This window comes from Bufo bufo, chromosome 11 (genome assembly GCF_905171765.1).
Source record: "Bufo bufo chromosome 11, aBufBuf1.1, whole genome shotgun sequence".
In the NCBI taxonomy this organism is placed as follows: domain Eukaryota; kingdom Metazoa; phylum Chordata; class Amphibia; order Anura; family Bufonidae; genus Bufo; species Bufo bufo.
In genome coordinates, this window is record NC_053399.1 from 27,472,789 (window position 1) to 27,491,056 (window position 18,268).

Here is an 18,268-nt window from a genome sequence, read left to right on the forward strand (position 1 = left end):
TTTGAAATACTGACCAGTTCGGAAATTTGATCCCTTTTCTTCAACAGAGCTTCCCTTGTCAATACCCCTTCACTAGAAATATTCCGGCCTCCTGTGGCCATACTGTTTGCGTCCAGTTCCTGAATTGCATTGGATTTGGCTTTCAGCTGTTCCTCGAGCACCTGTAATGAAATTTATAACTTCATTCTCACAATTTTACATAAAGTATATGTTGATCTGGTTTTGAGCTGCTAATATAATATCATTTTTGGAAAATTGCTGACTAGAATTTGATGGAAAAGAAGTGACAGTTGCTCCACAAACTCAAGTTCAGAGAAGTTTCTCTTTGCTCTCCTTGGGTCAGTCTATAAATTGGAGTTACATTGCAGGCCAAGAGCTGAATTTTGGATCACTTTGGCACAGATCAAGAATATACCGTAGCTTCGGTACAACACGGAACTGTAATACGACCATGTGCTTGAGGTCTTAGGTCAAAATGCTAGGACATTGAATGGTGCAATATTTCCAACGATGGAACCGAACCACTTAAATATTCCTCCCTGATGAGCTTGATATAGTAGGATTAATTAAACATAATCAAATCTTGGATATACCTAGGCTGCAATATTTGGTATAAAAGCTAGATGGCTGCAGAGAGGATGTCATGTATCTAGACAAAGGGATTCCATTGCTTTGGCTTTCCCGCCTGGAGTATCCTAATTGCGTCCAGATGCATACTATGAGGGTATATACATCACTCTTCGTTAAAATACATCTCACAATCCCATTGCCTCATTTGTATTTTTAGGTTGTAAGGGTGACACCCAGTGGTTTGCTAATAAAAGGGGTCTTCTGCTGTTGGGAAGGGGGGAAAGGAAGACTCAAATACCCCCATGAGTCTTGTCTTCTCATTATTTTACCCCTAGACTAAATTTTAAGATTTGGAGCATTGCAGACAACATAGTTAGATCTATTGTTAAGGGATCATACAAAAACTCTGCCATGACAAGCTTCCGGAATAAGAGAAATATCAGAGGGATCACTGGAATGAAAAAGTTGGTGATTGGTTTGGGAAATTTTTATATATATCTGGCCAGGTTAATGTAATTCCTTTTCTTTGACCACACCAGTCAGTTCCTCTATGACAGGTTTATAAAATCTGATCATACAGTCCTGATCAAAAGTTTAAGACCACTTGAAAAATGGCAAAATATCATATTTAGCATGGCTGGATCTTAACAAGGTTCCAAGTAGAGCTTCAACATGCAACAAGAAGAAATGGGAGTGAGACAAAACATTTTTTGAGCATTCAATTTAATGAAAACAACGAATAAACTGAAACAGGCTGTTTTACAGATGATCAAAAGGTTAGGACCACACCTCAAAAAAAAAACTAAACCCCCCCAAAACAGAAATCCAACTTCCAAACATGAACTCAGTAATGAGTAGCTCCGCCGTTATTGTTTCGGCATGCTTGATGCAAGCGTTTCCATGAGGTGAGTGGGAACATTTCTCCAAGTGGTGAAGACGGCCGCGCGAAGGTCATCTACTGTCTGGAACTGTTGTCCATTTTTGTAAACTTCCCTTGCCATCCATCCCCAAAAATTCTCAATTGGATTTAGATTAGGGGAACACGCAGGATGGGCCAAAAGAGTGATGTTTTTCTCCCGGAAGAAGTCCCTTGTCCTGCGGGCATTGTGTACTGTAGCGTTGTCCTGTTGAAAAACACAGTCGTTACCACACAGACGAGGGCCCTCAGTCATGAGGAATGCTCTCTGCAACATCTGGACATAGCGAGCGGCCGTTTGACGCCCCTGCACTTCCTGAAGCTCCATTGTTCCACTGAAGGAAAAAGCACCCCAGACCATTATGGCGCCTCCTCCACTGTGGCACGTAGAAAACATCTCAGGTGGGATCTGCTTGTCATGCCAGTAACATTGGAAACCATCATGGTTAAATTTTTTCTCATCAGAGAATAAAACTTTCTTCCATCTTTGAATGTCCCATGTTTGGTGCTCTTTGCAAAGTCCAAACGAGCAGTTCTGTGGCGTTCAAGGAGACGAGGTCCTTGAAGACGTTTTTTGTTTTTGAAGCCCTTCAGTCTCAGATGCCGTCTCATGGTTATGGGGCTGCAGTCAGCATCAGTAAGGGCCTTAATTTGGGTCGAGGATCGTCCAGTGTCTTGACGGACAGCCAATTGGATCCTCCGGCTCAGTGCTGATTAAATTTTTTTGGGTCTTCCACTTGACTTTTTTGTTCCATAACCCTCAGGATCATTTAAGAAATTCCAAATGACTATCTTACTGCGTCCCACCTCAGCAGCGATGGCGCGCTGTGAGAGACCCTGCTTATGCAGTTCAACAACCCGACCACGTTCAAAAAAGGAGAGTTTTTGTTGCCTTTGCCATCACAACGTGTGACTACCTGACAGAAAATGACAATGAATCCACATCTTTGCACAGATTTGGCCTTTTAAAGGCATGTGGTCCTAAAATTTTGATCAGCTGAAAAACAGCCTGTCTCAGTTTAATCGTTATTTTCAATTAATTGAATGCTCAAAAAATGTTTTGTCTCACTCTCATTTCTTCTTGTTGCATGTTGAAGCTCTACTTGGAACCTTGTTAAGATCCAACAATGTAAAATATGATTTTTTGCAATTTTACAAGTGGTCTTAAACTTTTGATCAGGACTGTATGATACAAACTGCAGACTGATGGGAGGACAGAACCGGTAATAACAATACTAGGCTCCTTGAAGCTTGTCTATGACAAGGGTAGTGTCATTGGACATAGCCAAGGTCCTACAACATCAGAAAACATTTGATCCTTATGCAGATGGCTTCGGCCATGAAAAGTCCAATGTCAGTGATTACGTTGCACTTTAGCAATATTTCGGGTAGAGTAAAGGAAAAAACATATACAAACGGAAAATGCAAATGTGATCGCACACTACATCCAGCACTCTGCCCTCCATGCTGGATGAGACATTGGTTTATATTTTGGCCAAAGCATAGTAAGCCACTCACCGCGTCAAGGCTGTCTCATGAGTGGTCCCTAACTCTTGTTCCTACCTGTTCATGGGCCATGACAGCCACATAAAATCCAGGGAATGCAGGTCAGCATGCAAGCCAAGTACACTTTGCTTGTAACCCCGTCCGGTGCCATTACAGCTTTCATCGGATCCAGGGATGCAAGTACCAACATGCATGCTGAACCTACCATATACTTCTCCTGGAGCCAGATGGCTAATGGTAGGTTCTATACAAGCAGACTCAGTTTTATACTGACTTTAAAACCAGCCTCAAGGACAGATTAACTGGTCAGGTGTGCAATGACTCCAAGGAGATCGCCACGCCTCCAATATATACTACAAAGAAAAAAAATAAGCATGCATGTTGGTACTTGCATCCCTGGATCCGATGAAAGCTGTAATGGCACCGGACGGGGTTACAAGCAAAGTGTACTTGGCTTGCATGCTGACCTGCATTCCCTGGATTTTATGTGGCTGTCATGGCCCATGAACAGGTAGGAACAAGAGTTAGGGACCACTCATGAGACAGCCTTGACGCGGTGAGTGGCTTACTATGCTTTGGCCAAAATATAAACCAATGTCTCATCCAGCATGGAGGGCAGAGTGCTGGATGTAGTGTGCGATCACATTTGCATTTTCCGTTTGTATATGTATTTCGCCATAGTGATCTGCACCTGCAGCAGGTTGTGCTGACCCAACCCCTTATTTTTTTTCTTTGTAGTATATATTGGAGGCGTGGCGATCTCTTTGGAGTCATTGCACACCTGACCAGTTAATCTGTCCTTGAGGCTGGTTTTAAAGTCAGTATAAAACTGAGTCTGCTTGTATAGAACCTACCATTAGCCATCTGGCTCCAGGAGAAGTATATGGTAGGTTCAGCATGCATGTTGGTACTTGCATCCCTGGATCCGATGAAAGCTGTAATGGCACCGGACGGGGTTACAAGCAAAGTGTACTTGGCTTGCATGCTGACCTGCATTCCCTGGATTTTATGTGGCTGTCATGGCCCATGAACAGGTAGGAACAAGAGTTAGGGACCACTCATGAGACAGCCTTGACGCGGTGAGTGGCTTACTATGCTTTGGCCAAAGGAAAAAACATATCTTTATCTAGCGAAGGTTTTACAAACCGTGCGCAGACAATAACATTTCACAGACATTTATTTCTATAACAACCGGTGTTTTGCTGAAGGAATGAAATATCCATCCTCAGGCACTTTGCACAATTGCTGCCTTGTTTTCTCTATACTCAAAGCAAAATAATCCTCAGGTTCAACCTGCATTCTGAGAAACTCTTTTGTACGAGTGTAGGCTGACGCTCTCTGTTTATGAGACATCTCGCAGCCTGAAGGATAGGGCTCCCTATGCCCACCGGTGGAAATTATTCTGAGGGCTCATGCTCCTTCTATATATAACATGAGACACTAATGTTTTAACGGGTATTCCCATCTGGTACATTGATGGCATAGCGCTAGAATATGTCATCACCTCTGGGCCCCGCTCCTATGTGCATAACATAACCCCCCGAAGTGAAGGGACAGCAGCCGAGCATACGTGGCCACCCTCCAGTCACTGCTATAGAAGTTCTGAATGGAAGGGTACAATCTTTACCGCAGAGGACATATCATCAATGAGGCCTGATAGGCTGTTTGTGAACCAAACCATAAGATACAGACCATGGTGGCAAGTGATCGGATCCAAAGTCACCTCCAATAGGGTTGCCATTTGCTGGATCTTTGGGATCAATTATTGTGTGAGAGCCTGGTGAGAATACTCTTAAGGTGGCCATACACATGAGTCTAAAGTTGATGAAAATGGACGATTTCAATCAAAATGAACATTCGTCGGGTGAAATTTAACAACAAAAATTCAGCCGTGTTTAATATTTTCGTCCGATAGTTAGATGAAATCAGATCCACTGCCACCATAAGGGATAAGAGGTGATATAGGGTGATAAGGTGTTCACAGCATGATGGTATCAAATAAAAGCAAAGTAGAAGATAGACAGACAGACAGATATGAGATAGACCAGTGTTTCTCAATCTGAGGGGGTACAGAGGACGGCCATAGCAGCCAGGAGTGTTTCATTGATCGCTGCTAGGACCTTTCGCTATTTAGCTGTATCGCCATCCTTAAGACGGGGATACAGTTAAATGCTGCGGTGGGGAATGGGAACAATGTGTCCCTGCCGCTCACTGTCATAGGCCAAAGGCATAGTATTGTGGGGTGGCAGGATGGAGTATTGAGATGGTAGAAAAGTAGTAAACCAAGATATCTGTGTCAAACTCTGCAGAGACAAGACATGACTGAAAGAAACCATCATGGCGATCTGGTACCAATGGAGAAGACGTCACTGGATGTAAGTCAGTAGTCATCCATCATGGGGCCCATTGTGCTGTCTGTCATTTTAAACGGAAGATTGATGCTGTATGCTGTGCTATTCTTTCAGTCAAACCTGAAGGAACTGCTGTCAGAAGCTTAGAAGAGATCCTACGACCGCGGTATGAAAATAGACTCATTTTGTTAACATTTATCACTGACGCTTCCATGGGGGTACTCGGAGCAAACTATTTGTCCCCAGGGGGTACTTGGCGTGAAAACGTTGAGAACCACTGAGATGGATAGATAGATAGATAGATAGATATGAGATAGATAGATATATAGATGATAGATAGATAGATAGATAGAGACACAAATATAAAAATTTACATAAAACACATAGGAGCCGCAGAAGGTTTAGGCAAGGGCCACATCAAGCATTGTGATTTTCTTAGAAAAACCTTGCCTATTTCCGAGCTGCTGTCAGCACTTACCGCGCACTCTGCCAACACACTCTCCGCAGCTGTTATACTTGATGGCCTATGCAATTTTTTCAGTCTTTGCTGTTGGGCATCAAACCAATTGCGTACTGTCTGACTCCTACTTTCTTGGTCTGATATGCTCTCAAGTGCTTGCTCCAAGTGCTGAATCTGAAAAGGGAAAAGTGCGGTAAGCCCTCACCACTTCTTTAATACAGATACATAAATCCTAGTAACCCCGAATGGCTATTAGAGCTGAGTGGCACTAAGGACCTGTCCACTTTACCTTAGCCTTCTATGTAATGGAGAACAATTTCTAAAGAAATAATGGACTTTAAGAAAAGAAACTTTTGGAGATTTTTGGAAGAAGTAAATTAATGCAGCTGACTCAATAATTGCAAGTATCCCTCTATAATGATATTATTACATGGGGTTGTCTGGTTTAGAAAACCTAGGACAGCTGCTAAAAGCATTGCTCACTCTGGAGGACAGAGCATGGCCATTCATTTTAGTCATTTCAATAGGAACAGTGTAATTCTTCATTTTTCCATTGGGGGCACTGCTCTTGAACTGAGCACTTTTTGCTGGGCTTCCCCCCAGGCTACAGCTGATTGCTAGTGAATCCTGTGATTAACTTAATTTCCAGGGACCCTTCTAAAAAAAAAAAAGGAATTATTCAAAAAGGAAAAGGGTACTTCCATCTATAAAATAATGGTCACTCTATGATCAGTGGAAGTCCAACCTATGGGATCCCCATGAGCCAGAGAAAAAAGCAGCACTGATCTTGAACAGCGTCCCCTACTGAGATTTTTGCACTAAGTTTTTAAGGATGCAAATAGCAATAGGAAACTTTTTTTTTTTTTACAGACACTGAATCAGCAGAAACTGCAAAAATGATATGAAGTCAGAACATAAAAGAAGACAGCAGATATGTGAAAATAACATTTGAGGATGGACAAACAAGATTGCTGGCCATACACATGCCAGGTATTTTAGACAACTGTGCTTCACGATGGCAGATGACGGCAGATACTTATCTGCCGAAAAGTATATTGGCATGACAATTTCAGCTGCACGTTCATGGCATGATCAGCCAAATTCGGGCGAACATTTGCCATTGTGCTCAAAGACCAGGAAGTAATTTTTTTATTCGAAACTGATTCCACGGTCGGTCAGTTTAGTCTGCCATGTTGCTGGTGGGGTCGTTTTTTAGGAACGATCCCAGGGATGAATGATCAGTTGCAATGTGGCTGATTATCGTCTCAAATGTATGGCCAGCTTAAGACATGACGCCGCTCAAGACAACTGCAATATAATAGGATATTACTTGCATTACATGTACAGTAAATAATAAGGGCAGGGCTCAGGTTGATTGGTGTCCTGTGTAATACGTCCTCTAGACATCCCCCAAAGCTTTATCCTACAGCCTCCACACACAATCATCTACAGGTGAAACTCAAAAAATTACGTAGAATATTGTGCAAAAGTCCATTTATTTCAGTAATGCAAATTAAAAGGAATTGGATTAATGCAGCTTAAAATTAGAATATTGTGAAAAGGTTCAATATTCTAGGCTCAAAGTGTCGCACTCTAGTCCGCTAATTAACCCATACCCCCTGAGCAAAGGGGACCTTAGATCGTGACTTTGGGGTTTCATAAGCTATAAGCCATAATCATCCAAATTATAACAAATAAAGGCTTGAAATATCTCGCTTTGCCTGTAATGAGTCTCTCATATGTTAGTTTCACCTTTTAAGTTGCATTACTGAAATAAATGAACTTTGCCCGATATTCTAATTTTTAGAGTTTCACCTGTATGTTCAAATAATATTGCTGTAACGTAACCAAATAGCACTTTGCAACTAATAAACTATTGCAGATAGCTGCGTATTTGTGTGCAGTTTGGCCACAAAATGAGGTTCTGGGGGTGCAGGCTCCGGTTACCCAGGCCAGGAGAGCCAGTGCTGCCCAACATCTGATGATTAGTAAGACTGGCCAGGTTTATGATATCCACATATAAAGTATAAAATGGAGTTCAAAAGGTGAAACTACACCTTAATGGACACTATACATACCTTTGCATTGATATTTCCCTGCATTTGGTTCCATTGTAGATTCAAGGTGCCCAGGAGTTCTGCAAGCTCTGTCCGCTCATAGCGTTTGCTCTCGACATCGCCCACACTAAGCTGGAGTAATGACTGGTTGACATAATCGACAGTCCACTGCCTGTGGCTCATTTCTCTTCTCAGAGCCTGCCAAAAGGGACAAGCACAGAAACCTTTCAAATTAAAGGGCTGCTTATGTCATACATAATATCCAAAGTAGTAGGGTCGGACTGGCCCACCAGAGTGCCTGAGGATCCTCTGGTGGGCCCAAGCTGTGACAATAATGGACCCCTAATAAAAATAAGGCCCTTAAGGTCCAATATATACAGAGGGTGGGCCCTCAGAATCATTTTCTCTAGTGGGGCCAAGGGACTTCAAGGCTGCACTGTAGCCACACAGTCAAATGATAAATCTACGGCTGCCAAAAGCCACCACTAGAGGGAGCTCACTGCACATGAATTTATACAGCTCCTATTGAACTCAAATCTGTAGACAGTGAATTATTTCTAGTGGAGACAGCAGGCAAACACTATGACAGGAGGAAGGAGAAGCTGACCAGTGCTAGGTCAATTCCCACCATGTATCACATACCAGTTGTATAATCTGCCTTAATAGTAGGTACACATAGAAACATAGAAACATAGAATGTGTCGGCAGATAAGAACCATTTGGCCCATCCAGTCTGCCCAATATACTAAATACTATGGATAGCCCCCGTCCCTATCTTATATGAAGGATGGCCTTATGCCTATCCCATGCATGCTTAAACTCCTTCACTGTATTTGCAGCTACCACTTCTGCAGGAAGGCTATTCCATGCATCCACTACTCTCTAAGTAAAGTAATACTTCCTGATATTACTTTTAAACCTTTGCCCCTCTAATTTAAAACTATGTCCTCTCGTAGCAGTTTTTCTTCTTTTAAATATTCTCTCCTCTTTTACCTTGTTGATTCCCTTTATGTATTTAAAAGTTTCTATCATATCCCCTCTGTCTCGTCTTTCTTCCAAGCTTTACATGTTAAGGTCCTTTAATCTTTCCTGGTAAGTTTTATCCTGCAATCCATGTTCTAGTTTAGTAGCTCTTCTCTGAACTCTCTCCAAAGTATCAATATCCTTCTGGAGATATGGTCTCCAGTACTGTGCACAATACTCCAAATGAGGTCTCACTAGTGCTCTGTAGAGCGGCATGAGCGCCTCCCTCTTTCTACTGGTAATGCCTCTCCCTATACACCCAAGCATTCTGCTAGCATTTCCTGCTGCTCTATGACATTATCTGCCTACCTTTAAGTCTTCTGAAATAATGACCCCTAAATCCCTTTCCTCAGATACTGAGGTTAGGACTGTATCACTGATTTTATATTCTGCTCTTGGGTTTTTACGTCCCAGGTGCATTATCTTGCACTTATCAACATTAAATTTTAGTTGCCTGATTTTTGACCATTCCTCTAGTTTTCCTAAGTCCTTTTCCATTTGGTGTATTCCTCCAGGAACATCAACCCTGTTACAAATCTTTGTGTCATCAGCAAAAAGACAAACCTTACCATCGAGGCCTTCTGCAATTTCGCTGACAAAGATATTAAACAATATGGGTCCCAGAACAGATCCCTGAGGTACCCCACTGGTAACCATGCATTATTATGGCACTGTACGCCTCATCTTACCTTATATCTCTGCAGAAGGCATCTGATGTCAGCTGTGGTGGTTGGGATGTTCTCTAGAGATTGAAGTTCTCTTATCTCATTGTCTTCTTTCATCCAGTCCATTAATTCTCTGATTGCTTCAAGGGATGGAAGTTTCTCCACAAGTTGCTGCAAAACACATTTAACATATCTTAGGCCAAGTCTACACACAGACTTTTTGTAGTGAGAGCTCAGACGGTAACGGTTTATTGGATATACCTTACATACAACATGTAAATAAAGAAGAAAGGCATGATGGGCAAAACAAAATTGCACACAAGTTGCATAAGAAACATGTGGAAGTCATGTAACCATTACCATTGAAGTGATCTAGACTTCATCATCTGTATAAGAAAGGGTTATTTGCAGTTTGAATTGCTCAGGACCCCTGTGGGGTCGAAGTGTTATCTGCTATTTTGTGGATATGTGATAAATGTACACTGAGGGAAAACCTTAAAGCGGTTCTGCAGTTTGTTTAACCTGATGATCTATCCTCTGGATAGATAATCAGCATCTGATCAGCGGGGGTCCAACACCTGGGACCCCCGCCGATCAGCTGTTTGAGAAGGCAGCGGCGCTCCAGTAGCGCCACGGCCTTCTCACTGTTTACCGCTGGCCCAGTGACGTCATGACTTTTATCAACTGGCCTGGGAGCGGCTAAGCTCCATTCAAGTGAACAGAGCTTAGCCCAGGCCATTGATAGTAGTCGTGACGTCACTGGGCCTGCGGTAAACAGTGAGAAGGCCGTGGCGCTACTGGAGCGCCGCTGCCTTCTCAAACAGCTGATCGGCGGGGGTCCTGGGTGTTGGACCCCCGCTGATCAGATGCTGATTATCTATCAAGAGGATAGATCATCAGGTTAAACAAACTGCGGAACCGCTTTAAGGGTCAAACATGTGGTAGGGAGATCAACATCCAATATCTATGGATTTGTTCACACTGGGCAATGTTCTGCCATCACATGAGGGCTTTTGGTCATTTGTCGGGTGATCGGCGACACACTTGCACAGGCCAGATAGCCCATGAATGGTCATACGAAAGTTTGTTTCCAATAACTGGCCCAATCCTCAGCCAATGTAAGAGGGACCTCAGGCAATGTCCACACTCAGCGGAAATACTGTAAATTTTCCATCTGGATTTGTGGGGAATCTGCAGTACATTACTGCAGCAGAAAATCCCATCCGCATTCTGCGGAGAGACGTCCATATGTCCCATTGACCTGCGCTGCAGATTTTTCATCTGAAGTATGTTAAAGAGGTTGTCCAGTCCCAAAATCAAACTTCTTTTTCTATGCTCCTAACACCCCTCACCTTCCATACATATGCCCCCAATACCTGTTTTTCATGTCTGAGCTTTCCTTACCCCCTGGAAGACATCACACTATTCTGGCAGATCTGTTTACTTTCTCCCCTTCTTGTTTTGTTGAATACATAACTTTATTGATACACAAGCCTGGCTGCACTGCACAGAGATGAGTCACAGGCTGGACACGCCCCCACACTGCTCCACCCACTGCCCTGTCTGCAGCAGCCACCCAGACAGGAATCTAATTCTCACTGTCTCCTATCAGGAATGTGCCTGATACACAGCCTGTTGTGTGCGATACTGCCTGCTGAAGTGTGTATCTAATCCCATCTTCTATGATACTGCCTGCTGAAGTGTGTATCTAATCCCATCTTCTATGATACTGCCTGCTGAAGTGTGTATCTAATCCCATCTTCTATGATACTGCCTGCTGAAGTGTATATCTAATCCCATCTTCTATGATACTGCCTGCTGAAGTGTGTATCTAATCCCATCTTCTATGATACTGCCTGCTGAAGTGTGTATCTAATCCCAATAGTAAAGAATACTCAAGGTCAGGAAGTCGGTAGTTGTGGCCCAGTGTATAGTGACTCAGAGGTGTCTTTTTAAATATAAATATTGAGCTGAGTGTGCCTTATTGTAGTTATTTTAAAACATAGCTTTTAATTTGTCAATGTTTAGAATATTGTGACACTAGTACTAAAACAATGTTGGTGTTACACTGCTTTCTTGGGAGAATATCTGATATAGCAGGCAGCTTAGTCTGTTCGCTCAGGCGGCTTATTTTTGTTGTAGGGGGTCGTCTTCAGGACAGGGTATCAGCGGATGACTCAGCCTAGGTTCTATCCCTAACATAAACTAGTTGTGGTGAGTTGGGAGAACCCTAACAGGCTGTATTCCGGGCACTCGTCCTTAAAAGGACGACCCACAGCCGCTGGAACCTCGGATCTATTGCTGCAAATCCCTGACTATATATTCTTCCTGTGAGCTGTCCAACAGCTCACAGGAAGAATATATAGTCGGGGATTTGCAGCAATAGATCTGAGGTTCCAGCGGCTGTGGGTCGTCCTTTTAAGGACGAGTGCCCGGAATACAGCCTGTTAGGGTTCTCCCAATTCACCACGACTAGTTTATGTGTATCTAATCCCATCTTCTATGATACTGCCTGCTGAAGTGTGTATCTAATCCCATCTTCTATGATACTGCCTGCTGAAGCGTGTATCTAATCCCATCTTCTATGATCCTGCTTGCTGAGCTGTGTATCTAAACCTTTTTGCACACAGCCGTATCCATTTTGCAAGAAAATGTGAATCGCACACGGACAGTAACCTTATTTAGTGGATCCGGAACTGCAGACCGCAAAACGGATTCAGTTGTGTGCCTGAGCCCTATTACTCATACTGAGTGCCCACAGCAGTGACATCCACAGTGCCCCCATAACGGTGACATCCACAGTGCCCCCATAACAGTGACATCCACAGTGCCCCCATAACAGTGACATCCACAGTGCCCCCATAACAGTGACATCTACAGTGCCCCCATAACAGTGACATCCACAGTGCCCCCATAACAGTGACATTTACAGTGCCCCATAACAGTGACATCCACAGTGCATCCATAACAGTGACATCCACAGTGCCCCCATAACAGTGACATCCACAGTGCCCCCATAACAGTGACATCCACAGTGCCCCCATAACAGTGACATCCACAGTGCCCCCATAACAGTGACATCCACAGTGCCCCCATAACAGTGACATCTACAGTGCCCCCATAACAGTGACATCCACAGTGCCCCCATAACAGTGACATCTACAGTGCCCCCATTAACAGTGACCTCCACAGCGCCCCATAACAGTGACATCTACAGTGCCCCCATAACAGTGACCTCCACAGTGCTCTCATAACAGTGACATTCACAGCGCCCCCATAACAGTGACATCTACAGTGCATCCATAACAGTGACATCCACAGCGCCCCCATAACAGTGACATCTACAGTGCCCCCATAACAGTGACATCCACAATGCTCTCATAACAGTGACATCCACAGCGCCCCCATAACAGTGACATCTACAGTGCATCCATAACAGTGACATCCACAGTGCCCCCATAACAGTGACATCCACAGTGCCCCCATAACAGTGACATCCACAGTGCCCCCATAACAGTGACATCCACAGTGCCCCCATAACAGTGACATCCACAGTGCCCCCATAACAGTGACATCCACAGTGCCCCCATAACAGTGACATTTACAGTGCCCCATAACAGTGACATCCACAGTGCCCCCATAACAGTGACATCCACAGTGCCCCCATAACAGTGACATCCACAGTGCCCCCATAACAGTGACATCCACAGTGCCCCCATAACAGTGACATCTACAGTGCCCCATAACAGTGACATCCACAGTGCCCCCATAACAGTGACATCCACAGTGCCCCCATAACAGTGACATCTACAGTGCCACCATAACAGTGACATCCACAGTGCCCCCATAACAGTGACATCTACAGTGCCCCCATAACAGTGACATCCACAGTGCTCTCAAACCAGTGACATCCACAGCACCCCCATAACAGTGACATCCACAGTGCATCCATAACAGTGACCTCCACAGTGCCCCCATAACAGTGACCTCCACAGCGCCCCCATAACAGTGACCTCCACAACGCCCCCCATTAACAGTGACCTCCACAGTGCCCCCATAACAGTGACATCCACAGTGCCCCCATTAACAGTGACCTCCACAGCGCCCCATAACAGTGACATCTACAGTGCCCCCATAACAGTGACCTCCACAGTGCTCTCATAACAGTGACATCCACAGCGCCCCCATAACAGTGACATCTACAGCGCCCCCATAACAGTGACATCTACAGTGCCCCCATAACAGTGACATCCACAGTGCTCTCATAACAGTGACATCCACAGCGCCCCCATAACAGTGACATCTACAGTGCATCCATAACAGTGACATCCACAGTGCCCCCATAACAGTGACATCCACAGTGCCCCCATAACAGTGACATCCACAGTGCCCCCATAACAGTGACATCCACAGTGCCCCATAACAGTGACATCCACAGTGCCCCCATAACAGTGACATCCACAGTGCCCCCATAACAGTGACCTCCACAGCGCCCCCATAACAGTGACCTCCACAGTGCCCCCATTAACAGTGACCTCCACAGCGCCCCATAACAGTGACATCTACAGTGCCCCCATAACAGTGACCTCCACAGTGTTCTCATAACAGTGACATCCACAGTGCCCCCATAACAGTGACATCCACAGTGCCCCCATAACAGTGACCTCCACAGTGCCCCCATAACAGTGACATCCACAGTGCCCCCATAACAGTGACCTCCACAGTGCCCCCATAACAGTGACCTCCACAGCGCCCCCATAACAGTGACCTCCACAGCGCCCCCATAACAGTGACCTCCACAGCTGGGGATTTTCACCCTTTGCAATGCATAGGGTAAAATCAGTGACTAAATGCACATGCAAATTATGCGGCAAAATCCACAGCAGATTTTTTTCTGTCCGCACCAAACACACAGGGGAAGATTCCTCGCCTTCCTACACCAGTTTTCTGGCGGAAAAAGGCCTCAAGCACCGTATTTGCAACTTTTTATACGCCATTGCCACATTTATCTCCTTTTGGACTAGTTTTCTGGCTCTGAGCTGCCGTAGATTTCCGATTAGGCACACGGACTGCCAGCAGATGCGCCTAATAAAAGACGAGGCCTGCACCTCGCCATAAATTAACCGCATTTTCCGGCAGCACAAGGGAGATCATAGACCAGAGTAAAATGCTATGGAGGAGATAAATCTGATTAAAATGTTAAGTTTTTGAATGAAATGTAACAGAGATAGGCAGTAGGGGTATAGCTATAAGGGGTGCAGGGGTTGCGAGTCTGCACCCAAGCGTTGAAGCCTGAGGCGGCCAAAATGTCCCTCAACCCGTTATGAGGAGGCCAATGTTACCAATGTCAAGCGTTCGACTGGTTTAAAAATTTTGCACTGCATCCGAGAGACTTCAAGTTACGCCTCAGGTGTGCAAATATCACAATATCAAATACTTGACTTTTCTTCTTACTTGTTGCAGTTTGTCTTGAGTAGCAGGCAATGCTCCTATAAGATCCGTCCAACTTTCCTCAAATCTTGTCAAGCTCAGTTTCAGGACTGAAGTATCAGATTCCTTCAGCCGGAGGAGCTGGTTACCAGTATTCACCACTGAGGTCTTCAAAGAAGATTTCTGGTCCACATCATTTGTAAATTCCTATAAACACAGTAAAATGACATAACACTACAATTCATTCATCAGAAAATAAGAGACACACAAGTCCATTTTAACAGTCCCACTTTAAAAACTGTAGCTTTTTGAGCAACCTCAAAAACCACCATAAAAGCCCCGGATGCCTCCGTAAATACCTCTATTTTGATGTTCTTAGCAGTGGAAGATGAGTGTGCCGATTCTGTAGGAAGCAGTGACCTATGTGATTATATTAAGGCTTTATGTGTCAGTGTCCTATAGGGATAAACACCTTCTTGCCAGTCATATCATGCAAATGATCGTAGCAGCGTGGAAATAGTAAGCTGAGCTTGTGGCAAGCAGTGACCTTCCTACTATGTTGGTGGGATCAAGGCTGCCTGTTATGGGACAATATCATAATGTGATAAAACAGTGAGGGTCATAGAGTGATTTGGACACTACTGATTGAAGGGTATCTAAACCATGAAGGTGTAGTCCACCAGCAGAACAACATATTTTAAGAGACAGGGATGCAGGGTAAGTGACCTGTCCACTTCCAGAAGAAGTAGAAGACTTTTAGTAGTCTTTAGTAGGATTATGAGACAATGCACCTCTGTACATTCTGTATTGAACATCTTTTATCATTTTTCTTATAACGATTTCATTTTCCAGCACAATGATAAACTAGTTGTTCACTATTTCCAACAATTCCCATAATCGTCACTTCTCCGTGGCTTCCAAGCCTCTAAAAAATGTCTAATAGTAAGACTGTTATCCCATTAACATGTGGTAGCGGTTGGGTTCATTCTTGGAAAAATGTTCTCTATCTTCCGGAGAAAAATTGAATTATTTGAGCTATTCTTGCATTATATTTCAGCGTTCTATTATGTCAAGTGTTTTTGGCCGGGGGTATTTAGAATGTAAGAGTTTTGGTTTAGGACATAAAGAGATTTAGTAAACCACGTTAGGAAAGACCCAACGGAAATATCAGTTTGTGGATCTCTGGCCTGCGATGCGGCTGTAATATTTGTACTGGATGCTCCGAGTGCTGAGTGCAAATAAATTGTAAACCCTTTACTGGCAAGGTCCTGGAAAGTGCTGGAGAGTTAACCACTAGTGATGAGTGGCAGGGGCAATATTCGAATTTACGATATTTCACGAATATTTTGGCGAATATTCGTCATAAATTTGCAAATTCGAGAATTTGCCATTATTTTCTAAATCGGCAATGTAATATGCCCGTATTGCGCGTGCAATACAGGCGTGGGTCACTTTTGCTACATTTGTCAAGCCGCGGATCCGCAAAACACAGAAAAGCGGCAATGTGCGTTCCGCATTTTGCGGACCGCACATTGCCGGCACTAATAGAATATGCCTGTTCTTGTCCGCAATTGCGGACAAGAATAGGACATGTTCTATTTTTTTGCACTAAGCCCTTGCCTCCTATATTAACAACCTGTACTGCTCCCTATTGGCTCCCATAATAGCCAGTCTAGGCCTCCAGATGGTAGTTTATGCCAATTACTTGTGCTTTGTAGTTATACCAGTTTTTATAGCATTGCCCCAGTGACCTGTAGGAAGCTCTAATTGGCTGCAACTGGTTACAAACATCATTAGTAGAATTAAAGGGTATTTAACAGAACAGGTGATAAAGGTTACATTGGTGGGAGCCCAACAGTTTACCCCCATGCCTAGAATTGGGGTTCCCAGTTCTTTCTCCACTGGATAGATGCAGTTGGGATGACTTTTTTATGGGATGATAGCCAAGCATGCTTGTAGCGCACTCAATGGGACATACAGAAACGGACTACTGAGTGCAATCCTGACAGCCGCCGCCCAATCTAAGATTTATTGCTTGTCAAGTGGAACCGTGATAAATAGATCGAATAGATCGAAATAGAGCGAAGTCCCGCTATAGATCAATTTGAAGTCTTATGCTTTGTTGGTTGCCTTACAAAAAAGTTGTTCAAGTTGGTTTTGATGGTGTTCAGCTTCTGAGAAGCATCCAGCGACTGCGTCTTGCTACTGCTCAACCTCTGGCGGGCAGAGATCAGCCATGCCGACAATTCAGATGAGTCCTTGTTATAACTGAGGGAAGAAATAGAAAAAAATGAGCACTTATAAAAACAAAGTATAAACAAGTACATAAAATATCCCTTTGTCCTGAAGAGCCTCTCTCAGCCACAATTGTGACAATCTGAAAGGGCATGCGATGTTGGCATTTGTTTGTATTACAGGCAATTCAGAAATTCCACACTCCATTTCTTCTAACACAAAGGAAATGTTACAATGCAATACAAGTCTTCAGAACCCTTTCACTTTTTTCATATTTTATTATGTTGCTTCTTGTGCTAAAGTTAAAAAAAAAAAACGATTTCCCCTATAATTCTGCACTCAATACCCCATAGTGACAAAATGAAAACAGAATGTTAGAAATCTTTCCTATGAGAAGGAAAAACTAAAATCTTGCATAAGTATTCGGATGCTTTACTCAGGACTTAGTTGAAGCCCCTTTAGCAGAGATTACAGCCTCCAGTCTTCTTGGGTATGATGCCACAAGGTTTCACACCTGGATTTGGGGATTTTCTGCCATTCATCTCTGCAGATCCTCTCAAACTTTGTCAGGTTGGATGTGGACTGTCAAAAGTTAGCCATTTTCAGGTCTCTCCAGAGATGTTCGATTGGGTTCAAGTCTGGGCTCTGGCTGGGCCACTCAAGAACAATCACAGAGTTGTTTATAAGACACTCCTGTGTTGTCTTGGCTGCTGTGCTTAGGGTACTTGTCTTGTTGGACCAGTCAGAGGTCCAGAGCATTCTGGATCAGGTTTTCATTAAGAATATCTCTGTACTTTGCTCCATTCAGCTTTCCCTCGACCCTGACCAGTCTCCCTGTACCAGTCTCTGGAAAAAAAAACACCAGCATGATGCTGCCACCACCACCATGTTTCACATTAGGAATGGTATTGGGTAGGTGATGGGCATTATCTGGTTTCCTCCAGACATGACGTTAAGCATTGAGGCCAAAAAGTTCAAACTGGTTTTATGCAGATTGATTGGGGAAAACATGTTTATTTTTCTATTTTAGAACAAGACCACGACATAACAAAATG

The 18,268-nt window shown here is 43.8% G+C and overlaps 1 protein-coding gene across 1 annotated transcript in view; it reads right to left on the minus strand.

Annotated features, from left to right (window-relative positions):
- The window catches only part of SYNE2 (spectrin repeat containing nuclear envelope protein 2), a 304,488-nt gene that overhangs the window by 65,228 nt on the left and 220,992 nt on the right, over positions 1 to 18,268 (minus strand). The window contains exons 79-84 of the mRNA XM_040412752.1: positions 17,114 to 17,246; positions 15,003 to 15,185; positions 9,573 to 9,719; positions 7,882 to 8,058; positions 5,822 to 5,977; positions 15 to 161 (exon numbers count right to left, since the gene is read on the minus strand). Of these exons, the coding sequence (XP_040268686.1) occupies positions 15 to 161; positions 5,822 to 5,977; positions 7,882 to 8,058; positions 9,573 to 9,719; positions 15,003 to 15,185; positions 17,114 to 17,246 (943 nt within the window). The remainder of the gene's footprint in view (positions 1 to 14; positions 162 to 5,821; positions 5,978 to 7,881; positions 8,059 to 9,572; positions 9,720 to 15,002; positions 15,186 to 17,113; positions 17,247 to 18,268) is intronic.